Raw genomic sequence first — 26,102 nt, forward strand, 5'->3', positions numbered from 1 at the left:
ACCACAGCTGGCCGCTGAGTAGGCAGCTTTGGTAAGGAGGACAAGTCAGGACCTAGACAGACCACAGCTGGCCGCTGAGTAGGCAGCTTTGGTAACGAGGACCAGTCAGGACCTAGACAGACCACAGCTGGCCACTGAGTAGGCAGCTTTGGTAAGGAGGACAAGCGGCAGACTGCTGTGAACCGAGAAGCAAGAGGGAAAGTGAAACACTAGAAGCAACAAGAATCAACTTCTGGAAAGTTCATTTGGAAAAGGCATCAGTAAGACAGGGCGGGAGCAGTAATGAAGGAAGCAGCGAAGACAGGGCTCGTATTTTCCCGTTAGACAGGGTTCGCACAGCTAGGGGCAAGAGAGGAGCAGCTTCAGGTGAGGAAGGGAAGACGGGACAGATGCCGCTCTAGGTGTGCACCGCGGATCTAGTGAGTCAATACAGGAAAACTCTAGACACGGCCAGAGGGTGTGACTGCGGGACGGCAGACACAGGGAGGATGGGAAAGAAGGAGGGGGTACGAGGTTTCAACTCGGGGCAGAAAGGGAAGAACGGTTCTGCTCTGCCAGGAGGACCAGAGGGTGGAAGGACCCCGGGTGGAACTGGACGCGCTGAGCAGAAGGCCACGTTTTCTCTCTGCAAACAGCAACGGTCGATGACTGCTGGGAACTGAGGTTTGAAGGCAGGGGGGCATCTCAGGAGGGCCGGTAAAGGGTGTGGAAAGACACCCTCCAGCCCACCCAGGACCTCTTGGCAGACAGATCGCTTGGAAGCTATCACTGACCCTGTCACAACACCCCCCTTGCTGTCCTCCAAAAGGTCTCCTCGACTTTCATCACCCTGGAATATCCTGGTGTTCATCCTCGTGGCTCATCAGACAGCAAACAGCCCACCGAAGTCTGTGTCCCCCTCCCCCCCAACCCCGGACAGAGTGGTTCCTGGGAAGCAGTCGCCCACCTGGAGTCGGCACTTCCCAGTGCCCTGGTGCAGGTGGGGGCTGGGACGAGTCACCACCAAAGAAACTGGGCAGAAGCCCTCCAGACCTCCCTCCTCCTTACCCTCAAGCGGATACAGAGGACACTGAGGCCCTGGGGGCAGGAGGGCCACAGGAAGGAAAGGAGCCTGGGCCCCAGAGCCCCCATCTGTAGGAAAGCCACCGCTGCGAGCTCTCATCACCTTGGCTGACACGGCAATGACACTGAGCCCGCGGCTGAGGCCGGAAGACGGCTTTTCAGGGAACCTCCCTCCCCATCTCAGGAGCAGCAGTGGCTAGCTGACACCCACAGAAAGACGGCAAGGCTCTGGACGGCAAAGGTGGCCCAGACGGTGTCTGACACCACAGGGACAAGGGACAGCAGGGGGCCGTGCGCCCCGAGACGGCGATAGGCTGACCAAGGCGGGGGCCGAGCGCCCCGAGACGGCGATGAGCTGACAAAGGCAGGCCGTGGCGGTGGGGTGCCGAGCACCCCGAGACGGTGATGAGCAGACGAAGGCGGGGTTGGGGGGCCGAGTGCCCCGAGATGGCGATCAGCTGACAAAGGCAGGCTGTGGCAGGAAGGCACATGGTGGGCTGTGTGCAGAGAGGAGGGTCTGAAGTTCACCAGCAGCCCCCCGAGAGCAGGCCTTCTGGAGCTGAAAAAGGAAGCGCTGAAGGAACAGTGGAGGCAGCCCTGGAGACAAAAGAACACGGCCTTCCAGAGCGGGCAGGGGGACGTGGGGGGCTCAGGCTCCGGAAGCAGGCTGCCTGGGTGCCCGACCCTCCTCCACCCACGGACTCAAACCCCTGCATCTCCCTGTCTCCTGGTTTTCATACTGCACTGAACCTGAACTCGGCAAACAGCTTTGGGATTCGTGCCCCAAGCCCCCACCAACCAGAGGGACGGCCGAGAACTAGAAGTCAAGGTCACTATTCGGACTAGTTCCCATTTCAGAAGGAATACCTGAAACAGCCAAATTCACAGGTCTCAAGTTTTGGTGGAGAGATGGCATTCACTGCCTTTGTTTAAGCAAAGCAAGAAGACAAAAAACTGCCCTGACTTATCTTCCCCTGCTTTTTCCTCCACAGGAAATATCAAAATTTGCAGTTATCTATCTGCTTCCTGTTGCCCCTGCTAGACTGTGAGCACGTCCGCCCTGTCAACCAGCACATACCCACATTAACGTGCTAAATGCAACTTGTTCGTACAAAAGTACAATATGATTTATTTCAATTCTACCTCAAAGCCACCAAATACAGTCTGCCACCTAGTGTCTATAACAGAAATTCAGTCAAAATAAATGATGGAAACACACACACACGCGCGCGCGCACACACACGCACACTCATGCACACACACACGCGCACACACACACACACACACACACCCTTACCTTCTTTGCAAATGTTGGGCAATTAAATAATGTCCACAGACAGCAGCAGCGAACCCCACGTGCCCCAACACAGAGCCCCCGCTCCTCTCAGCATACCCCGCTGTCTAGTACCGTGCTGTCTCGTATGGTAACCACGAGCCACATGTAGCTATTTCAATTCAAGGTTAAACTAATCCAGATAAACCCTCAAACATGAAGCTCCTCAGTCACGCTCGCCGTACTTCAGGCGCGCAAGAGCCACCGGTGACCGAGACAGCTGCCCCGGTGCAGAGCTAGAGCGCCCCGACGGCAGGACAAGGACTGGACAGCACCACAACCGACGGGACAGACTGCCCTGAGCGCTGAGAACAGGGGGATGAGGAAGTGGGGCAATGGGACAGCAGACACCGGAACTGCACAGGGACCCCAGTGAACGTGCCCAAGGATGTGGGACACTCTGCTCCTTGCCAATGAAGGCGGAAAGCAGCCCTCAGGGACAAGCTGTCTCTTCTGGCATCAGATCCACACCCATCCACGGTAGGATGTTACAGTGACCACTGTAACAAAAATGGCATGCTATTCATAACCAAGGCATTATTATTTTCCTGGCTTTAAACTTAGTACAGCGGGCCAGAGAAGCACAAATTAAAATATCTTGAAAAAGAAAATTCTTTCAACGCTAGTAAATGAGAAGGCTTGAAATGAGAGTCCCTCCTAAAATTAAATTCTGGCCATGCCCCTGTGTACAGGGTTAATACCACTAAGAGAAGCAGGCACAGAGACGCGCTCTCTCCAGGACTTCCCAGGGCCACTTGCAGGGATGGATTATCCAATAGGCCAGGTAAGCACGGTGCTCACCTTGCTTACCAGATCGTCTACAGTGAACAATTTCCCATTTTTTCACCACATCAAAGAATCTGCTCCGAGGTATGGCAGACATCTGTCTCTCCCCCGACCCCACAGCACCTTCCTAAAGAATCAAAGCCTCTTTTCAAATTTACAATCCCTGACGGGGGTGATGACCCAGTGAGCAAGGTAAGCACAGGCTTCCTTGTGCTTACTTCCTAATCTGTAGTGGACAATTTCACCACAGATGATCTGGTAAGCGAGGTAAGCACCGTGCTTGCCTTGCCTACTGGATAATCCGCCCCTGGCCATGTGTGATTGGCCCCTGTGTCTCCAGCCTCATCTCCTGCCCTTGACCCTCACTCTAAGCCATTCTCTCAGCCTGGAACATGTCTCTTCAAGAGCCTAGCTCCTTCTCGCTCCCCACGTCCTAGCTCAACAGTTACCCTTGGAAAACCTGCCCCAACCTATCTTCCCCTACTTTTTCCTCCACAGGAAATATCAAAATTTCCAATTATCTATCTGCTTCCTGTCATCCCTGCTAGACTGTGAGCACGTCCACCTTGTTGACCAGCACGTACCCAGAGCCCTGCCCAGGGCCTGGCTGACTCCCTAAGTCTCTGTCAAATGAATAAGGCTTCAACTGACGACTACTGCTTGCTCTAAGGGTCTGCACTTTAAAATGTGTTCCTTTACAATCTGTATTAAAGTAACACACACACGATTTACAAACCTAGTAAGAGAGAGACGCTTCTGATTCTGGAAGTCTCCTGCCCCCTCACTCCCCAAGGCAGCCTCTTTCTTTAATCAATTCTGGGTTCAGTTCTTCTGCAGGTTACCCCCCACATTCTGAATGTCATGCTCTCTCACATGTGGCAGACCATCCATTACTGTGTTTTTCTCCTGCTTCTGGAAAGTAACCCTCGCCCTCAGAATGATGCTGCCCAGTGTCCACCCGGCCAAGGCTGGCCAGAGTACCCAGAGGCGGGCAGGGGACTCATGCAGGGCCAGTCACACACTACTTCACAGGCTGAGACCCCAGGCTGCCAGAGGCCATCCCTCCTGTCCTGTGGAATAAGCCCCCTAAGAAGGAAGCCCGCACAGAAAGCAGAGCTGAGGCATGAAAATGCTCAGTGTGGACAGCAGAATTCAAACCACCAGGTCCAGCCTCACCTAAAGACAGCAACCAGGCTGGTACTTTCCAGGAGCCAGACCAAGAAATTCCTTTTCCTGCTCTGGTTTCGGATGGGGTTCCGTCACTGCAACTGGAAGACTGCTGAATAACTATTTCATGATTTACAGACTGGAGACAACTTTAGCCACTATTAATTCCACCCTATCAAAGATGAGTATGGATTGCACCTCAGCATAAAGAAAACAAAAATCCTCACAACTGGACCAACAAGCAACATCCTGATAAATGGAGAAACGATTGAAGTTGTCATGGATTTCATTCTACTTGGATCAACGATCAATGCCCACAGAAGCCGCAGTCAAAAAATCAAACAACGTATTTCATTGGCCAAATCTGCTGCAAAGGACATCTTTAAAGTGTTAAAAAGCAAAGATGTCACTTTGGGGACTAAGGTATGCCTGACCCAAACTATAGTATTTTCAATTGCCTCATATGCATGTGTGAAAGCTGGGCAATGAATAAGGAAGACTGAATAAAAATTGATGCCTTTGAATTATGGTGTTGGCAAAGAATACTGAATCCACCATGGACTGCCAGAAGAACGAACAGATCTGTCTTGAAGAAATACAGCCAGAGTGCTCCTTGGAAGCCAGGATGGCGAGACTTCATCTCATGTACTTTGGACATGTTATCATGAGGGACTAGTCTCTGGAGAAGGACATCATGCTTGGTAAAGTAGACGGTCAGTGAAACAGAGGAAGACCCTCAACAAGAGGGACTGACACAGTGGCTGCAACAATGGGCTCAAACACAGCAAACACTGTGAGGATGGCGCAGGACCGGGCAGGGTTTCGTTCTGGTGTACGTAGGGTCGCTGTGAGTCGGAACCAACTCGACAGCAGCTAACAACAACAACATTAAAGATGAGACTTGGTTCACTCAGGTTACCTCCTACCAATCCAAATTATATTTTTGGTTCTATCTGGTTACTTTTATGGCCTCTAGTTTTGGTTCCGTCAACTTTAGACCTTACTGCATAACCCCAACAACGCAAGACAAGATCTGCACCTGCTCCTTGTATCCTTCCGCCTCTTTCTCTACCTTCCACCTCCCAAACTAAGTCAGTTTTCCTTTTCTGTCAGAGCTGAAAACATTTTTATTCTGTTCTACAATCATAATTCAGTCATTAAGTCTTTCGTGTTTTATTCATACACAGATCCCAAAGGTGAAAAATCAAACAGTATTTACATTATGACTACTAAATATTGTTCCTAACAGAGCCAAGAAGCCTAGAAGGTTTCCACTTCTTTTCTCAGGGTCCTTGGTCATGACCCTGCACCACTTACAGGGAGCGTGTTTAATGCCAAGGTCTTCCATCATCTCATGCAATGCTTTGGTTTGTTTCCTATTTGGACCACAACTTCCTTGCTGTTTGTCATTCCTAGAGATTAGAATTGCCTTTGTTTTTTTCTTACTAAGAGAAGAAAGATGTGCCTGTACCATGCCACTCAAGTCTCCCGGCTTCTTACTCATTTTATCTAGAGAAAGATTCTTCCTGAAAATGCTCATCCTCCTGGAGGCCACTGACTGTCCTAAGAGGGACTGGCCACATCCGATGCCGGCTGCACAGCTGGCATCGTTTGACTTCCCTCTTGGGTTCATTGTCCTTTTTAACTCACAATTATTCGTAAGGGTAACAAAAACATCTTGGCCTTACAAATCCTCAAAGCAGAAGAGAGCTCTCAGTTCTGCTGTCATCACCAGCAGGACATTTTCAAACGGCACACCGAGCAGAGCTTCCACTGCCCGGCACAGCCCCACCCTCTGTGCGGTGCCTCACGGAGACCCATCTGATCCGCCTACCAGACTTGAAGATGTGGATCAGACACATCAGCAGCGTGCCCAGCTCTTGGCAATAGAAAGTGTGTTGCTGTTCACTCATTTCCACTTTCAGCTGCTTCGTGACAATGTCCTCTAAAAGAATGCCAACCAACTGGAGCAGAAATCTTCAAAGAAGGAGAAAAGGAATAAGGTGAACGAGGTGACTATTTACGGTATTTATGTGAGCTATGTAGGAAATGCAGGTAAAATAAACACAGTTAAAGTGGCACATTTAACACCATCCCCTTGGGTTAAGTCACTTTATCTGAGCATCACCTTCCTTACCTAGTAAATGGAAATGACTATACCATCTTCGAAGTGCTGTTATGAGGATAAAATGACATGTAGTTTTTATTTATTTTTTAAAAGCTCTGTAAACTGTAAAGCATTACACAAATATACTTGACATACAAAATTTATGTCTCATCACGTTTGGCTACTTGCTTAAACGTAACAGATGCCTGGAAAGTGTGGGAGAGCACCAAGCCGCCTGTGTTAAACCTTAAACAAAAAGGCGTCATGCAGATTTACTGGGTGTATTTTCATTAACAACAAGGGTCATCTCAGTGACAACTCTAAGGGACAGCTAAAATGAAGTTACAGAAGAGCTGGCCGGAAGAGCACGTGGTCAGAAATGGTGCTCACATGGCACATCTAAGGAGCTCTAAGTCAGTGAGCGCGCTCGTCCAGCAGAGGCGGAGCCATGTGTGTCCAGCAGAGGCGGAGCCACGTGCATCCAGCAGAGGTGGATCCACGTGCGTCCAGCAGAGGTGGATACACACGAGTCCAGCAGCAAGCACCTACAGTGCCTCCACTGAGAGGACTGCCCTCAGGGAGCATCCACACGATCGATGAGGAGGACAGGTTTGGCACCACAAGCGCACCCTGGGGTGTGCTGTCCAACATGGGAGGGATGAGTATTTTATTAGTGACAATGTTTAGAATCACCAGCATACGGTTAGAATAAAAGTAAGACCAATTTGCAGTGGGTCTTCTTACAGTTTTAAATTCTCGGCAGACAACGTACCCTCCAGCGCCGCACCAGGGCTGGCCGCCCCGCCGCCCCGCCCCTGGTGTGCCACTGTGCTGGAGTCTGTAGCAAGAACATGAGCTGGAACGTAGCAGAACCATGAAAGAGGTACAAACCATGGGCTCAGGCAAGGCAGCCCGAGCGAACACACTGGTATACACTCCTGTACCTGGTCACAGAGCTGCAGCAAGACTGGGAAAGCGCTGGAGTCATTCCAGACTCCTTGCTCACAAAACGCTACCTGGATCTGCTCACTAAAGGTTCAGATAGAAAGCATACCTGGAAAAGGTTTCTTCTGGCAAATTCTTCGTTTCTCTCCCTTCACTGTGTTCTTCCGGTGTTGAATTACTGCCCCCTTCTCTCAACCTGTTAATTACCGGACAGGAGATTAAATACGGGGAGAAGGAGAGCTCCTGAATGCGAGAAAGAACGATGTCTTCCGTTGACTGGGAAATGAGAACCCTCAAAATGGCTAGGATTCCCGATATCCACAGCTGAACGGTGCTCACAGATGCCTAGAAGAAGGTAAACAAACACGCGCTAGCTAAAGAAGACTGCATGTGAATTTTTTTCCTGACTGTCAATCTCACGGAAGAAAACGGCCACCACTGCACCACTCCGCCGGCACGTCACTACATCACTGGTTCTCAGGGCGTGGTCCCCCGGGAAGCAGCACCAACACCACCTGACAACTTGCTAAAAACGCAAACGCTCAGGCCCCGCCCAAACTCCCTGACCCAGAAATTCCGGGGTGGTCCCCGCAATCTGTGCTTTCACAAGGCCTCCAGGAGACCAGTGGCTGCACGACAGTTCTGTATCTGACACGCGACCACGAGGCGGGACACTCACCATTGTACTTGGAGTGACGAACATGCTTCGTAAGAGCATGTCCACAGGACGGAGGGACGAGGGGGCCAGAATTTCAAATAAAGTGTTCAGCACTCCAAGGGCTTCGTGAGAATCAATGTGCATCTGTTGCAATTAAACACGACAAAAGTTTTCACGTAAGCCAACAAAAATGCCAGTGTTACATTAACCAGCTTATACATTTCAAGGTCCAATGCCATCGCCTCATTAAAAGACACTTTACGTATAATAGTGAACCAAGGAAGCTAATGTTTTTTTACAAGAACACTATATTAGCTATATTTTTTTACATAATGAAGGCCTTTTAATTTAGATTATTATATAAATAACTATTTTTCTGTAAAGGATTCAAACAATCTACAATAAAGTCCGTGAAAGCCGGAAGCTGTGAATGATGGAAACCTGTCAGAGGCAGAAAATTCAAACATTTCCCACTAACAGAGATGACAGCAAAGCGGTCAGACTGCACCCTGTCAAAGGCGGAAAACGTGTGAGACCCAGAAAAAGCAGGTGGCCACGTCGGCTCCCACCTCCCGGCCCAGCCGCCGCCATGCCCGCCTGGATGACCTGGTGGTCTCCTGCCCGGCTCCCTGCTCTGCCCTCACCTCCCAAGTCTCCTCTCGATGTGGGCGTAAGAAGAATCCTGCTAAAAGTCAAATCCTAACGCATCACTCCTTTGCACCAGACCCTCTAATGGTTCCCCAAAGTCCTCCACGTGGTAGAGAGGCCTTCCATGACCCACCCAGGCCCCCAAGGATCACCTCTCTCCTTCCCCTCATCCGCTCTTCCCATCGCTTGCTCCACCCACACCGGCCTCTGCTCAGCTGCCGCCCTAACAGGTGCGTCTCACCACAGGGTCTCCGCACTGCTGTTTTCTCGCCTGGGAAGCTCTCTCCCCAACACCTGCTAGCCTCGCTCCTTTACTGCGAGTTTACTCAAATACCACCTCACCAGCAAGGCTTTTTCTTATCACTACTTAACAATGCCCACTACCCGTCTGCCAGTCTGTTGTCTTGTGGTGGCTTCAGGGTCGCTGTGATGCTGGAAGCTCTGCCACCGGTATTTCAAATACCAGCAGGGTCACCTGTGTGGACAGGTTTCAGCAGAGCTTCCGGACTAAGACTAACTGATTTGGGATTTGCCAGCGCCCACAACTGCGTGACCCATCTCCTCACAATTGCATGAGCCACTTCCTGGGAGCAAATTTCTCTCTTTGTGTATTTATGTACGCTTCACTGGTTCAGGAAAAAAGGCCTGGAGATCTCCTTCCAAAAATCAACCAATGAAAACCTTATAAATCACAACAGAACACCGTCCAGTATAGTGCTGGAAGATGAGCCCCCTAAGTTGGAAGGCACTTAAAATACCCAGTGGCCGCAACAATGGACTCGAGCGCACCAAGGACCGTGAAGGTGCTGCAGGACCGTGCTGTGTTTCACTCTGTTACACACGGGGTCACCATGAGGCGGAGCTGACTCAATGGCAGCTTACAACATTTAACAAAGCAACCTCCATTCCGACACTATCCAGCTTCCTTCTCTCCTCAGATTCTCTGCGGAGTACTTACTACCATCTGCCATTTTATCCATGCTACTGATTTATCTTCCTATTGCCTGCCCTTTCGCCCCCAGAGGGCAGGGATCTCTTCTGCTCTGTTCGCTGATGTATCTACTGCCAGCACCTGGAGCAGTGTCGGCACAAGCAGGTGCTCCGTCAAGGCTCTCGGAATAGGAGAAGCAGCCATGCTTAGAGACCTGCAGGCTGTGACAGTTAACACTGTTTCAACTTGGCTAGGCTGTGAGTCTCGTGGTATGGCAGACACTGGAAGGGATGGTCTTCCATAATGGAACATGATGTAATCACCTTCCAAGATGTGATCAGCCAATCAGCTGAGGGGGCGTTTCCTTGGGGGGCGTGGCCTGCCACCAGTATACAACTGATGTCCCAGCAAGGCTCTCTCTCTGTCGACCCTGCACTCTTCTGGTTGCCTGACCTCCAGTTCTTGGGACGCAAGCCTGCAGAGGTCTCCAGCCTGTCACCTGACCTGCAGACTTTGGGGTCATCAGCCCCTGCAACCAGAAGCCAGCCCCCACAATTGATTTGGGATTTGCCAGCCCCCACAACTGATTTGGGATTTGCCAGCGCCCACAACTGCGTGACCCATCTCCTCACAATTGCATGAGCCACTTCCTGGGAGCAAATTTCTCTCTTTGTGTATTTATGTATGCTTCACTGGTTCTGCTCCTCTAGAGAACCCGACTAGGACACTCCCATCACCTCATCTTCATGGGCAGACACTCAGCCGGGCGTTCACTGTGCTCTCAGGCCCTGGGCCTCACCCTTCCTCAGGCTGTGCTCACGACAGTGAGGAGCAGGAGCAAAGCTGACAGAGAATCGCTGTGAAAACAGCACCTACAGGCATGGAGTCCGTAACCATGTCTGTCGGCCTCACCAGAACCCCAGACGCCCCTCCCATCCTGTCACGTGGTCTCAGGAAAGCAACCCCTTCACTAAAGCAACAGGGAGGAAGTTAGGAAGAAAGCAACCGTACACATGAGCGTGCCGTAAGTTTTCATCAGATGCCAAGAGTTATGAACTACTCTGCACTGACTACAGTACTGGTTCCTTTCACTGGGATGTCAAGATGGACAAACACGTACGTGCTGGCTCCATTCAAAACGCAGCCTGAAGCCTTGCCAGGCAGCGACGTGTGACGGGACCGTCTCCGCCTGACACGGCTGCTCTTCAGGTGGCCTCGCCCTGGCACAGAGGAGTCGCCACGGTGGCGGACAGTTCTCTGCCCTCGGCTGCCAGGGTGCAGGTGGTCCCAACAACTGCAGCTTACTTGGCTCTACCCTAAACGGCACAGCCAGGTCATTTTCTCCCCCTGCATTTGCGGCAACAACCAATCGCATTCTTTGTATTACAGAAATTCTGATCACCCGATGGCCAAGCGCCGAATTGCCTTTGAAGTGACAAGAAAAATAATCAAAATTCTAAAGATCGAAAAATACTTGATTGATCAGAATGGAGGCAGTAGAGTAAAAAAGCAAAGAACGCAGGCTTTGGAGTCAGCCTGGATCCAGCCCTCGTGACCACTTTGTAGCTGTGTGACGTTGTAACCTAGGTGACGTTGCCAAGCCTCGGTTTCCTCACCTGTAAAGTGAGTAGACAAGACCAACCCAAGAGTGCCATGGTGAGAATAAACGAAACATCATCAGCCCTGTGACCGGCACTGACCTTGCTATCATAAGCCTGGATCTACCACAGTTTAGTGAAAGCCGAGGATGATCGCCTACCTTTCCCGAGTACCTTCACCCACCTACGCATTCGGAATCACTCCACACTAAGGAGCTGAGACGGGGAAGACGAACCTGCTGTTTCGCCAGCATCGGGAGGATGACGTCCGCGATCTGTCGAGACAGCCGCTTCCACTTGTCTTCGTTCTCCTTGTGGCACTGCTGCAGGACGAGGATAAACATCTCCAGCACCTGGAAGAGGCGAAGCGGCACAATTACAGGGGTCCTGGTGGAGTTCCCTTCTCATTACCAAATGCTCCATCTCTCGCGGGGACTGGAGCTCAGCTGGAAGACCCTCAGACGAAAACCCATGCCTCCTCAACACGGCAGGTCGCTTTCCGCCTGATGACACGGGTCCTCACCCTATGATGTGTACCACGTGGGGAAGCAGGAGGAAACACAAGGAGGGCTGCGGCAAGTGGCTCAAGGGCACGCTCCTGCTGCCCTCTGTGCCCCGGATGAGTCACTGTCATTGTTACTTCTGCAGAGTCTACAAGAGTCACGATCAGAGAAAAGGCACAAAAAGAAAGCCACGCTTACGCTGGCCTTTGACAAGACACACACAGCCTTGACTGACACGCGCTCTGCAGGCACCTTGCTGCTGCCGTGTACATCAACTTCAATGCTGTGGGCTTTGCAGAGCTGATCGACCACCAGCACTTAGTTTCAAAAGAGTCATACAAGGCCAAACACTAGTAATTAGCATTAAAAGTGACAGTGTATTTGCAAATAGAGATATTTAAAACCTGGCAAGGGTCTCAGCCCTGGTGGCACAGTGGTTAAGAGCTCGGCTGCTAACCAAGAGGTCAGCAGTTCGAATCCACCAGCCACTCTTTGGAAACCCTATAGGGCTGTTCTACTCTGTCCCATAGGGTTGCTATGAGTCGGAATCGACTGGATGGCAATGGGTTTGGTTTTTTTGGTTTTAAGGGTCTGCAACAGGCTGGCCCACGCCCTGTCTTTGTAAATAAGGTTTTGTTGGCACACGGTCACCCGTTTGTGTGCACGTCATCTCAGGCTCTCTTCACACTACAACGGCAGAGGTGAGTAGCTGTGACAGAGACTGAATGGGCCACAAAGCTTAAGATATTTACTACCTGACCCTTTACAGAAAGTTTGCCGGCCCCCGGCCTATGATACGTAACTGCTATAAAGAAACAGCCGAATCTCTACAAAACCTGCCCGAACCACCCACTCCCTCAGCTGCCATCTCTCCTCCGGGGGCTTCTACGCCACTTCCACCACCCGACAGAAATCCGCACTTAATCCCTGGAAAAGCGGTCAGCCACCTTTACTTCACCAACTGGCCGGATGACCCTCCATCTCTAGCTTCTCTCGTCCAACACGTGTGGCTGATGAGCTACTCTCCGCCTCGGCTGAGCCTGCCAAGAGTCACTGCTTCACCTCAATCTCTTTACGGAAGTTGTACTTCTTATTCTAATTAGGTGATGTAACTAAATATTAGTGTTTAACTAAATATTGTTGTTGTGTGCCACCGAGTCAACTCCGATTCACAGTGACCCTAGAGGACAGAGTAGAACTGCCCCATAGGGTTTCCTAGCTGTCATCTTTACCAGAGCAGATCGTCAGGAGGGGCTGGTGGGTTCAAACCACTGACCTTTCGGTCGGCAGCCAAGAACTTAACCACTGTACCACCAGAACTCCTTAACTAAATATTACATAGATCAACAAACACGGATGTGCAGAGTTGTTTCTGTGGAAAAAGTTTATGATTCTGTAGACATTCAACGACCAATAGCTAAGAAGAACCGTCAAAATAAGTGAGGGCTGGCGACCGCCAAGCCAAAAGGGAGCAGTCATTTAAGAAGCTAGACTGCTGCCCTCAGCCCACCTCAAAACGTCCTTGTGTTCTCTCTCCACCTGGTTGCTGGGTGCCATCGAGTTGATTGTGACTCATGGCGACCCCACGTGACAGAGCACAATGGCCCCACACGGTTTTCTTGGCTGTGATCTTTACGGGAGCAGTTCGCCAGGCCTTTCTGCTATGGAGTCGCTGGGTGGGTGCAAACCGCCAGCCTTTCGGTTAGCAGTCAAGTGCTTAACTGTTTGCTCACCAGGGCTCCTCCGCCCCACTTGAAGGAAAGCAAAACCAGAAATCCACTCAGAAAAAGACCTTGGCCCTACATCAAAACACTGGTAAATAAATGGACAATTAAAGTCATAAAAGTATTTCCGATTTGAGGTTTCTATCATTTTCAAGAATTCTACCACTTTGACCAACTTTGTCAGTTAATAGATCTTCAGTCCTCGTTTCAGAATGACTGTTAGATGTGCATCAGTTGGCTTCCCCATGGGGCTGTACTCCCTTTAAGGACAGCTACCACTGACTGGTCTGTTTCTCTGGCCTCCTCGGCCTTGAGGAGCCCAGAGCATGTACAAAGCCACACCCATTGTCTAACAGGTCAGGTCGCTGGACAAACTGGCATCTCGCCTGGGCCGGCCCCTGTCCCCGTGTACCTGGTGGTACTGGATGAGTCTCAGCAGCATAGACACCACCACCTCCTTCTGGGTCTCCAGCTCCTTCCCTGCGTCGGCTTTATTTGTCCCTCTCAACACAAAGAGGTCGTGCACGATGGGCTGTAGGGCCGGGATGGCTGTGGGCACACAAGGGTGCTGATCAGCGCTGGGTGAGCAGCACTTCTGGAAGACAGCTCTTCAGACTTCCAAAGCGCTAGTCTGCACTCGGGTTATAATGAGGGATACGTGATGGCCACAGACGAGCAGAAGAACACGCAGTGAGATGATCATCCCACTGCCATGGAAGGTCAAGGCCTTTCTTGGAACACCCATGTGTTAGTTTCAGGAAGGCTTTTTGAAAAAAGAAAACTGGGGCCACTGTGGCATAATATCACCTTTGAGGAAAGGTGACACAAACTCGAAAGTCAATTAACAAATAATAAACCTTCCCAACTAACCAAAACAGCAACATTCCTGGTCTTGCGCATGATCTACTCCCAGATTTAGCTGAGAAGACAATAAATGCTCCTTCAACAGAAAGTATTCAGACACACCATCAGATTTGTATGCTGTCTTAAGTAAACTCAGTCTCTCACTAGATTAAGGGGATGTTCCCCCCAAGTCTTTCCTTTACTCAGAACACTGGTCGAGGAAATTCTTCGCCTGACACGCCTCCCGTGAACGGACCACGGAAGCAGTGCCTTCACTGGGAGAGGGGCTGCAGCCCTACTGTGTGACTACTTGCAGTCACAGTTCACAGAGGCACTCCCTCGGACCCTCCACAGACGGCCAGCCCCCAGGGGAAAGGACTGGGCTGGCTGTCTCCTGATTCCGGGCCCAGGAAACCTGAAGCGGCCCTGCATTTGCTAGGGGCATTTTCAACTCTCCCTGGACCCTGAGCACATACACGGAGTAATCTTGCTTTGGCTGAGGCAGGGGTCTGAAGCGATCTCAAGGCTGTGGACAGACTGGTTCGCTCAGCAAGCGTGACCATGGAGCCAACAGCCGGGCCCTGCCTCTCGGCAAGCTCAGCGCTCTGCACTACTGCAGGTACATTAGTGGAGAACATCGTACATGACGGAGCCATCCTCCCATCCGGGGATTCGCAAACGTCTTAGGACATATCACTATCAAAGTTCAAAATCCTACAGATACCTGACAATGGAGTCAGAGACGAGCCAGCAGGGAAATGCTGGAAGATCAGTTTTAAAAGTTCAGAGAAAGATTTACAGCTCACTCTTAAAGCCACACACTCGTTCCACAGGCTGCAAGGAGGCTGGTGAGCAGCTGACCATTTTCTGCGGCCCATATTTAAGCTCCTATAAGATAACCACGCAAGACACGAGGTCCTGAGTCAGGGTCAAAGTCGACCCTCCAATACCACTGGGTAATAAATAACGTATTCTGTCACTTGATTTATGTCAGGTTGGAGCTGTAAAGTGTTTGTGTTTCCCACTGATGAACAAGAGTATTTATGTTCAGAATCTACTGTCTCAGTTCTACTTTTTGTATTTTTTCCCCTAAGTAGACTACAAACTCCTGAGAGTCAAGTACGCACTCTCTACTTCTTTTTAACAGCTCCGCCCAGACCTGTGCCGGTGCGCGCAGACACGGCGCCTGCAAAACCCAGGCCGGGAAGTGGGTGTGATGGGAGGCTAACGCTGCGGGCGCCCTGCGATGACTGGGGACCACAGTTACCATGTGTCACGGCCTTCCTCCCACTGGCCATGATGCCATCACAGAGCTGAATGATTTTGGGAATCCCAACGATCTGCTTTGAGTGATAGCGTTCATAAGACAGTAAGACCAAGAAGAAAAAGATGTTTGGAATAATCGCCTCCGATTGCCTGGAAACAAAAACAACCATTTAGACACCTCCCCTGAAAATGAAGAGACATCATCAGTATAAGCAACAAAAAGTTACGCCTGACTCAAAGCTGAGAAGAGAGAGAACGTGAAGCTACAGGGAACTCAGCGATCTGATGGAACCCCACCACCGTCACCCAGCTGTTGGCCTACAAGGTGGGGGCGACGTGCCCCACGGAGGGCGCTGACGGGTGGAGAGCTCAGTGCAGGTGCGCAGAAAAGCACCCCAACAGCACTGATGTACACGGGGTGCCCCTTGGTTAGCTCTCCCTGGGCCCCTGCCATCTCCCGTTGAGGAACCTGGACTCAAAGGGGAAAAGTAACTTGTTCAAGACCACAGAACCACACTGCCACAGAACAAGATTACGAATCTGGGTCTCTAGGCCCGAGGGAGGCTCACAGCGGTTTTCTTCTGCTCTGTGCATCCTTAACTCCAGAAACTAAGGAATCTTAACTTCCAATAATTGTATTTATAAATCTGTATCTCCCGTAGCAAGAAGTAATACATGTCTAGCAAGGGAAAACTGGCGATTAATGACGTACACAGTAATTATCTCTTACTAAAGACAGCTTTACCCAAAAAATACTTCCTCTAAGAAGATTAAAACAATTACTGCTCCATCAGATAAGATTTCACTTAGCAATCTGGCAACATAATTAAATGCTTTGAAATGTGAAATGAGAACTGACAACACATGTAATTACGAGATGCAGAACTACTGAGACGCTGCCGCTTAATTTTTACGGGTAGCAAAAACGTACGGCATGTTAATGACGTTTCCACCCAAAAATGATCTAAGCAGCTGCCTAACCGTCCTTTAAGGAAAGCACCCCTCTCAGGGATCTAAAAGTACGTATGAAGACACACGGAGGACAAGAACGCTGGGAGAGCAAGATGCTCTTACCTGAACTGGCCCACTTCGATGTACTCAAACTGTTTTAGCACAAATCCAATGAACACCTACAGGCAGGAAAATAGAAATGTTCATAGCGAGTAATAGGATTAAAATGTGCAAATTAGGTTACTTGTAGAAACAGCAGGTTGACATTTCTTCCCACTCATCTGTGTAAATTTTTAACACATTTCCTGACAGCAGATAAATCTGTTTACAGACAAGAATTTAAATAAACACGTTCACTGAACACAGAGGTAAAACCTCACTGAAAAAACAAATAATAAACTCCAAAAGATACCAGGCAGTACCCAAAGGACACACATGGTGGACTCATTTGATCTAGTTCATGACAAATCACAGAGCACAGGTTTCTTCCAGCTGGTTAAGTGATGACATGACCAAATCTGTGCATCCTCCGTCTTCCCCCCACCCCCAGCCAGAGGGAGCAGTCCTGCAGAGGGGCTGCGGAGGCGGGGAGGGGGGCCCGATGAACAGAGGCAATTCTGCAGGACTAGATTAAACCCGGTTTCGCATCACACTCTTCACGCACATCCGCTTGCTCGGCCCACTTGAGGAGAAGCTTCAAAAGAGAAAAGCATGGAACTTCTATTTTGCTCACAGCCTCTGGCCATGATGCTAGACACAGAACAGGCACTCAACAGATCATTACTTGAATTGAGTTAAACCTTTTACCTGGTCTAGTTTCCTCTCTTTCATTTGAATGGGTACTGTATTGACTCCTAAGAACCTGGGGAAGAGACACTGAGGGATGAAGGCAAACGAGAACAAATGTGGGCTAGAAGTGGCAAGAACACCACCACCCACGCGAGAGGTATTTGGAAAATGACTTTGCTGGACTGAGGCAGAGAGAGCTGGGGCCCAGAGTGAACCACGAGCTAACAATGTGTTCACCATACACACAGCCAAGCACGGGCTGTATGAGAGAACGCCCAAGCCATCCTCCCTCAATGTTGACAGACTGCGTGGGGATTCTAGAAAGACAGGAGAAAAGCAACGGAAACCATCCCAGTTTTGAGAAGGCTCCGTGTGGAATGACTGAAGAAGGAAATGGGATAAACAGTCAAGTCTATCTAATGCTATGTTAAGAGTGAAGAGTTGTTTCCTTTCGTTGTTTACTAAAGGTGGGAACACTGGTGGTTCAGTGGTAGGATTCTCGCCTTCCCTGGGGGAGACCCAGGTTTGGCCAAAGCACCTCACGCACAGCCATCACCAACCTGTCAGGGGATGCTTGCGTGCTGCTGTGATGCTCAACAGGTTTAAGTAGAGCTTGCAGACTAACACAGACTAGGAAGAAAGGCCTGGCAATCTACTTCCAAAAATTGGCCAATGAAAACCCAATCGGATCCCAAACCAAACACAGGGACGGCCCAGGACCGGGTAGCACTTCGTTCTGCTGCACATGCGGTTGCCCTGTGTTGGGGGTCAACTCGAGGGAAGCACAACCAAAGGTAGCCAAACAGACCCCACCATCTACAATGACCACATGAGAAAATCAGGGTCCACCCAGGATGAGTTGGGATCGGGAAACTCTGAGGAAGAGGTAGACGACATTCTCTGACGTGTCCGTACTAGAATGGACCAGACCGACACCCTCTATCCCCGCTGAGCACGCTCACTGTGGCCCTGTGCTTCTTACCAGGAAGGACTCAAGGAGTCTTCCCTATTCCATGAATTTCTATCACACACACACCCAGGGGCTGGCTCCCCTTGCAGCCACTGCCACCCCGTGTGAGACCAGGGCTTCCCTCCACCAAGGACTGAGAGCTGAGTCCACCCCTCGACACTGCTGATCCTCAAGGTTGACCCCCCTCATGCCACTTGTGGGGACTCAGGGTCTTGAACACATGTCCTTGCTTCTCCTAAAGAAACAGACACCTGATTGTGAATGAAGGTGCCAGGAGTTCTACAGACAATTTTAGGTCTAGGAGGAAACGGAGAATTACGATACACCTATCTCAAAGAATTTCCTTCCTCATGTGAGAGAGCAGCCAAGATCCCAGTCCAACAAGGACAGTCAAGGTCTGGTTGCCTCAAAGCAATCTCACCTGTGGTGAATTTAGCTAGACTCAGCCTTGTTTAAGACATGCAGTGTTATTAAGCAACATAACTTGGCACCTTTTCCACCTGGTGCCAGAATCTCATCCCTGCCCTACAGTGAGGAAGAGAAAGGCAAGGCTGCTGAGAGTCCCACCTGTCAGGGAAGGACAGTGATGCAGGCCCTGGAGCCAGGCTGTGTAACTACCACGTGGAGATAAGGAACACAGGTACTCTTCCTGTCAGAGTACATCCCTTTTACAAGAGGCTAGTGGAGTCTGGATTGCTTGAAACTGTAATTGTAACTGATAGTCTCTGTTTAAAATAAGTTTCTGGATTTTGCACAAATGTCCCCCAAAACAATAAATCTTAATTATATCTTACAATTTAAATTCAAACTCTGTTTGGAGTGAGGGGAGGCAAGTGGATGGGAAGAACCTTTGGCAATATTTTTAACGACTCAACCCAACAGAGCGTAACACAGACTTGGGAGGGAGGCCTGGGGTGCGGACAGCTGGACTGGCCAAGGCCTGCTCTGGGCCTGGCATTCTGCATGCAGCTAGTTGCATGAAAGACGCATCAATTGGTGGGGAACAAAACTGCACCTTTTTTTAAGGTATAGTTCAGTGTCTTTTTCAGGTAATTTTGATGAAAGTGTGCTCAGGCAGGGTTAAATGATGAACAGGCACCGGGGTGAAAGGCAAAGTGACAAACCTGATCTGAATCCAGAAGACAGTAATTGACCCGTAACTGAACCAGCTGCGCCAGCAGGTCTAAAACCTGCTTCTGCAATTGCACAGACGTTGTTGTGGTGTACTGTTTTAAAGCTTTTATAACAAGCGGCTCAAATAAGCGAATGTGATTATGAATAGCATTCTATAAAAAAAAAGAAAGAAAGAAAAAGAATTCATTAGTGATTCTTCAACAAAAAGCTTCAAGTAACCAATCTGGAAAGTCTCAACTCAATTTTTATTTCTAGCACTGAAACTGTTTCCCGTTCACGTGACTTCATAAGCTACAGCTCACAATTACCTTATCTGCACGGTTCTTTGTGACGCCTGTGAGGTTTGTTTTCAATTGGGAAGACACTTTCTGGAGCACATCGAACCACCTGCCAAACAAAAAAGAGAAGAGAGACAAATACGCTTAAATAGTCTCCTCCTATACTTGGCTCTACTCCAGCTCAAACTAATTTCAGTCATAAAATCGTAAGTCTTCAGAGTCAGAAAGCACTTTAAAGGCCACTCAGTGTAACGATAGCACGTTCCTTTTTAAAGAAGATAACTGAACTAAATTTAGAGTCTGCAGCTGACGAATAGCCATTAAATGCTGTTACCTGCAGGAGGCAACTCAGGGCTGAGCTGTCTTCTGCTACAACGGGAAAGTCTCTAGGTGGCAGGAGAGAAATGGGAAAATTCTAGGAAACCAAAGCATCTCAGAGATTTGGTAATCTAGAAGGTTATCTACTTGACTTCCTTGAAAAACACAAAACACTTTAAGATATTTACACTAACTACATCCTTTAAAAAATGTAAATATATACACGAAATGAAAAGACAAGCAAACATAGACATACACACAGGCACACTTGTTTGTTCATTTACATCCCACATCATTACACGAGCACTTAGATAGACCTGCCCCCGCCCCCCCGGTTTGGACACACAGCAGGTACGTCAGTGACACTCATGCAGAGCCAGACACACAGCTATTCTCCTCAGCTCCTGACTCGTGTATCTGAACTGTTGCTGTCTGATCACTACATCTACAAAAGGAAAAACGAGGGGCTCTACTGTTCTGTTAGTGAGTATCTGAACTGTGGCTGTCTGATCACTACATCTACAAAAGGAAAAACGAGGGGCTCTACTGTTCTATTAGTGAGTATCTGAACTGTGGCTGTCTGATCACTACATCTACAAAAGGAAAAACGAGGGGCTCTACTGGTCTATTAGTGAGTATCTGAACTGTGGCTGTCTGATCACTACATCTACAAAAGGAAAAACGAGGGGCTCTACTGGTCTATTAGTGAGCAGCAACTCAAACACCATACTTTTATGAAAACAACATGGGTGTTATATGCTTTTTTTTTTGCCATCCATGCCCTCCCCTTCCAAGGTATTTTCATAAGCGTGCTATGTTAACTATTTTTCACAGCTATGTGTAAAAAAAAATGTTGGCAGTGTGCTTACAAAAATGCTGCACGGGGAGGGTGGGGTTGGCAAAGTAACATGTAATGCGCACTGTTTGCATAAAAATACGGTATCTAATAATTATGGTAATTTAAGAAATACCTACTGTATTAAGGCATCCCAGGCTGAAACATAAATTTAAGTGAAAAGAGGCTTTTAGCCATAAAGCTCACAAAACACAGTCATGTATCCAAGCCTCTTCCATGCCCTTCAAATGCCTCTGAAAGCTAACAGAACTGCTGTGTTGAAGCTGCCTTTTCACCTTACTTACATACGTGAAGACCGCCACCACACGACACATTGCCAGAAAGGAAAATGTCATTCAGTGTGCTGTCAGTGTGTGAGGAGGTTCTGCGTCACAGCTCTGGTTTGTTAATGCTTCGTGCACAGCCCACCTGGTCTCCGCCTCGTCTTCCCAATCCCCTTGGAGATGGGATAATCTCACAAATACCTATCTCGCTCACTGGGCCGTGCACGTCTGTGAAGGCAGGGCTATGCCACAGCCACCTTTGCATCACCGATAAAAGCAGACCATCAGAAGATGTGGCTTAGTCTTTTCACACATCCACTCCTCCTCTTTCATGTTCCCACCAATGACAGCACACAGACACGGGGGCTGTTACCCTGAAGCGTCGGGCTCCTGCTCTGCCTGCACCATGTTTCTGAGACTGGCATCCGCCAAGGCCTGGGTGAAGTGGGTGTACGGTGCCATGAAGCAGTAATGGTACAGGCCAGGCCGCACACTGGAGGAGCCTAGGCGCTGGGCGCGGCCTTGAGACTTGCTGGGGTTGGAAGACAAGCCATCGAACTGGGACGCCAAGTTTGTCCCAAAGAGAGTCTTCAACAACTAGGGTGAAAGAAGCGAAGTCATCAACAGGTGACTTCATGAAGCACCTGGGGCTCTCCCACACAACTACCAAATCCATCCCCCAAGGAATTGGATATGTGAGCAGAAATTCAGACTGAAACACTTACTGTCAGTCACACATGTACCCTGTGGGGTTTCTCTTGTGAAGTGTTGCTCAGACCTTCAATAAGAATAACTGGCCCCTAGTACTTCAAGTGGCCCTGTGACTCCAAGTGAGGGTGAGCATTCCAAACAAGCCCCTGGAGAAACGCTGAGATGTTGGCCAGGTACTGAGGGCCCAGTGGAGCTACAGATGCCCCCACCGCCCAGACAGACGGGCCTCCTCTGCCAGAAGCATGAGACACGTGGTGACGGGAGAAGGACCCACCCTCCTACACTGACACCTTGGCCCTGAAAATGGGGTGAGTGAAGGCGTGACAGGTGGGACAGCCAGACTGCCCTGCCCTTCCTGCTGACCGCATCTCCCCCCACCATCCAGGTGACACACAGCATGGCATCGTCAACTCTGCTGTGAGGGCTCGACAGTAGAGGACTGCTGAGGGCCTCCTCACCTGCTGAACACAGACCGTCGCCATCATCGGCTCTCGATTAAAGCAGGATTTCAGGTACCCGAGGATCTCTTCAACACACTACGGAGATAGGAAGTAGTAAGACACTGAAGTAACTGTTGTGAGCCCTAGACATATCAAAAACACAGGCAGCTTCATTTTAAGTTGTATACATTAGTAAAAATCAGAGGAAGGTTGCAATTCCCAATTTATCATCTTGAGCAGAGAAAAGCAGTAAAAAGTACAGAAATCAAAGCAGAAATATTTCAACTATTCATGCATTTAGAATTCATGCATTCACCCTCCTTTCATTCATTCATTCAGCCAGCATTACTGTGTGTCGACTCTGGGTCTGGCCCTACTTGCAGGGTAGGAATGCGTAAGTATACAAGCATCAGAAAACCCTGCATCTGTGGAGCTGAAGTTCAAGTGAGCATAATACATTTACTGCAAAATAATGTATCCTTAATCTGTGATTTAACAAACTAACAAATTAATTCCAGAAAGTCTTAATCTGCAAAAATGACCAAAATGATTGCCTTAATGTTCATACCTCCCAGACTATTTTATCATCCTCAAAAATCATATGGAAGGCATCTGGTGTTCTTTTGAAAAATCAAAAGGAAGACCTTAAATCTGAGAACCTCACTAACCAAGGCACGTGAATCAACAGTGTGCTTCCTCAGTCCCTAACTAATGGTGATCCAGTTTCTATTAACTTTGCTGAAAACCAACACCAATGAGATTGAAAACGACTCTTGCTTAAATTGTCTGACATAATTTCCTGTACTAAAAAGCAACAGACTTCTGTTGGCTTCAAATACTCAAGAACCATATATTTCTAAAATTCAGATCTACTCAAATTAGATTCTAAATACTCAAGGTTGTACTTTTCAGGGTTGAACTTGTTACGTGTCACCTTTTGTTTTTACCAGCGCATAGCAGATACTTAATAAATGTTAATTAGAAGAATTACAACTAGAGTCTTTCAAATCCCAATTTGTCTAACAACGGACCATATGTCTTAACAAATGCATGGAATGCACGGAACACTTGATGTACACCAGAAACTGTGCAGGTGCTGGGAACGGGGGAGGAAAAGTTGCTGTGCCTGGCCCTCAAAGGCTAGGGTAACACGTCACCATCACTAATACTAATGTGTAATACAACGCAGAGAGACTTCCACTTCAGGAAGGGTAAAAGAAATCAAATTTATCCTCCTGCCTGAAACAACCTGAAAAAATAAAAATAAACAGACCAATAATTTTCAAGATGCTGAGCATCAAGCCATGAAGGATGAGAGCAAATGAGGCGGCAGGTCGTGGCACCAGGAGGAAGAGAAAGGCAAGCCTGGGGGACCTCTGAGTTGAAGAGAAGGAACTGAGAATCCCAGGAGACCAAGATAGCCACGACTCATAGGACAAGTTTCTGGGAAGAGAGGGCTGCACAGAAAGAGAACTCCAGAGATCGGCAGGGCATCCCCTTGAGGGCTCAGCAGACTGTAGGCATGTGGATGAGGAAGCTACCCGAGGCCAGAGAAAGAAGTATCTGGACGGACTGGAGGGAGCAGTGTTTGGTGCTCACATGGGCCTGAAAATGGGTACTGCTGCCACCAGCCACATGGGAAGAATTCACCATTCACGGGCAGGCACCGAGTAGAGTCCTCGGTAAGTGAACGAAGGCTGGCCTCAGCAGTGGTGAGTGGCCCTAGACCATGGACTGCTTCGACCAATCAAACAAATCGTAAAAGAAAGACCCAAAAAATCAAACTACTTCAAGTTACTTAACTGCATCCCAGAATAAAGTTTAAGAAAGTTCATAGAACCTACAGGCTGGGAAGAGAAAATCTTCAGGAACGACATATTCGATGAAGGGCTAATCTCTAAAATATACAGAGAACTTCAGCAACTCAACAACAGAAAGACAAATAATCCAATAAAAAAAAAATGGGCAAAACATCTTGGACTCCTATCGGAGACTGGCAAACAGTGGGTACGAGAAAGCAGCTTCATGGAGCTTCCATCAGGAGACAAAACAACTGGTAACCAATGATACATACTTTCCCACCCATCACCCTTCTTCACCCCCACTCAGTCTCCTCTGCTTCCCGTGGCCACTGTCTCTTGGCTGGGAAGCACTGGCTGCACCCCGGTGTCGCTTGGATTCTACCTGCCCATACTGGCCGGCTTCCTGAGTGCCATTTGTTGGCTGCTGGTGTTGCTTTTTTTCACTTCATTGGATTTCTTCCTTACCCCTCACCACCTCCCCCTCCTTTTTCTCAAATACCTGGCTCCGTGGCCATCTTTACTTCTTCCTGGGGGACTGCGAGGCACCGCTCGACTGTGGAACTGCTTCCCGGCCCATGCTGCTGCGCTGGTGGGATGCCCGGGGCTTTATGTTTGTTCTGATTTGTTCTGTTTTGGTTTGTTCATTTGATTGTTTTTTCTTTTCTCAGCTTCAGAGCTCCTTCTGGCCGGGCAGTGCCACACGGCTTGGGAGATACTCCCTTACTCTGTGCAGAGGCACAGTGACATCCCTGGGGGCATTTTATTTTTTCTAGTTTTTGTTTATTTTGTTTTCTTCTCTCTCTTTTTCCCTTTTTGTCTTTCTTCATTTCCAGTTTGTCGATTTTTTTCTTTTACCTTTTTCTTTTTTTGTTCATTTTTGTTTTTCTCCATTTCTCAGTCTCTCATCTCTCCACTCCAAAAGCAGGCTCCCTGAGCACTCTTTTTTGTTTGTGTGTATGTTTTTGGCTCCTGTTCCTCTCTCCTCTCTCTCCTCCTTCCCATACCCATCTTAGCTCCACGCATCACAATCTCGCCCCTCCTTCCTGTCTACCTGTACTGTGCACTGAACATCACACCCCTAAGCAGCACAGGCACGGCCTACCAGAACCTGCCATGCTCTGATTCCCGGCCCACCCTGTCAGCCCTGGTAGGTGCCACAAACAACCCATCCCAGCAACTCCCCTTCAGCTGGACCTGCCCTGCTGTACCATACCTGAGTACTGACCCTGCCCATTGGAGGAGGTGAAAAGTATCATGCCCACAGATGAGCAAACAACAAAGAACGCACAGCCTACCTGTTTAGACATAACCAAATAAAACAAAAAAGCAGGACGAAACAAACAAATCTATAATCAATAAACAGGAAAATAACTACTGAATGCCCCAAGGACAGCAGACAATATCAAAACATACAAAAACAGGGCAGGATGGTTCCAGTAGGCATCCAAAATAAAACACCAGATAACTTTCCAGCAGAAGAAAAGGCACTAAAACTACCTGATAGGGAATTCAAATCTCTAATATTCAGAATTATCCAAGAGTTGAAGCAAAAAGCAGACAAAAATGAAGAAAAAATAGACAAATTCAAGGAAAAGGCAGACAAATTCATGGAAAATACAGACAAAAAATGGAAGAATTCAAGAAAATAATACAGGAACAAATGCTAAAATAAATCCACAACTAGAAATCATACGAAAACAACATTTAGAAATCCAAAAGATAAACAGCAAGACTTCAGAAATGGACAGTGTCATAGAAGGGCTGAGGAGCAGGTTTGAAATGATGGAAGACAAGATCAGCGAAACTGAAGACAAACAATTGGATACAACTCTGAGGAAAAATCAGAAAAAAGAATGAAGAAAAATGAAGAAACCCTGAGAATTATGTGGGATACATCAAAAGCAAAAATCTGTGAGTGATTGGAGTTCCAGAACAGGGGGAGAAAACAGAAAACACAGAGAACATCACTGAAGAATTGCTGACAGAAAACTTCCCCAATATCATGAAAGATGAAAAGCT

At 48.7% G+C, this 26,102-nt stretch overlaps 1 protein-coding gene across 1 annotated transcript in view; it reads right to left on the reverse strand.

Moving 5' to 3' along the window:
* Positions 1-26,102, reverse strand: part of HTT (huntingtin) — a gene marked incomplete at its 5' end in the record, with an annotated part of 180,967 nt that overhangs the window by 50,484 nt on the left and 104,381 nt on the right. Inside the window, 11 exons of the mRNA XM_023738001.1 lie at positions 6,183-6,325; positions 7,510-7,745; positions 8,080-8,202; positions 11,472-11,588; positions 13,875-14,011; positions 15,573-15,721; positions 16,646-16,701; positions 19,406-19,567; positions 19,724-19,802; positions 21,504-21,727; positions 22,300-22,377. Coding sequence (XP_023593769.1) covers positions 6,183-6,325; positions 7,510-7,745; positions 8,080-8,202; positions 11,472-11,588; positions 13,875-14,011; positions 15,573-15,721; positions 16,646-16,701; positions 19,406-19,567; positions 19,724-19,802; positions 21,504-21,727; positions 22,300-22,377 — 1,504 coding nt within the window. The remainder of the gene's footprint in view (positions 1-6,182; positions 6,326-7,509; positions 7,746-8,079; positions 8,203-11,471; positions 11,589-13,874; positions 14,012-15,572; positions 15,722-16,645; positions 16,702-19,405; positions 19,568-19,723; positions 19,803-21,503; positions 21,728-22,299; positions 22,378-26,102) is intronic.

Source organism: Trichechus manatus, unplaced genomic scaffold (genome assembly GCF_000243295.1).
Source record: "Trichechus manatus latirostris isolate Lorelei unplaced genomic scaffold, TriManLat1.0 scaffold00111, whole genome shotgun sequence".
NCBI classification, from domain to species: domain Eukaryota; kingdom Metazoa; phylum Chordata; class Mammalia; order Sirenia; family Trichechidae; genus Trichechus; species Trichechus manatus.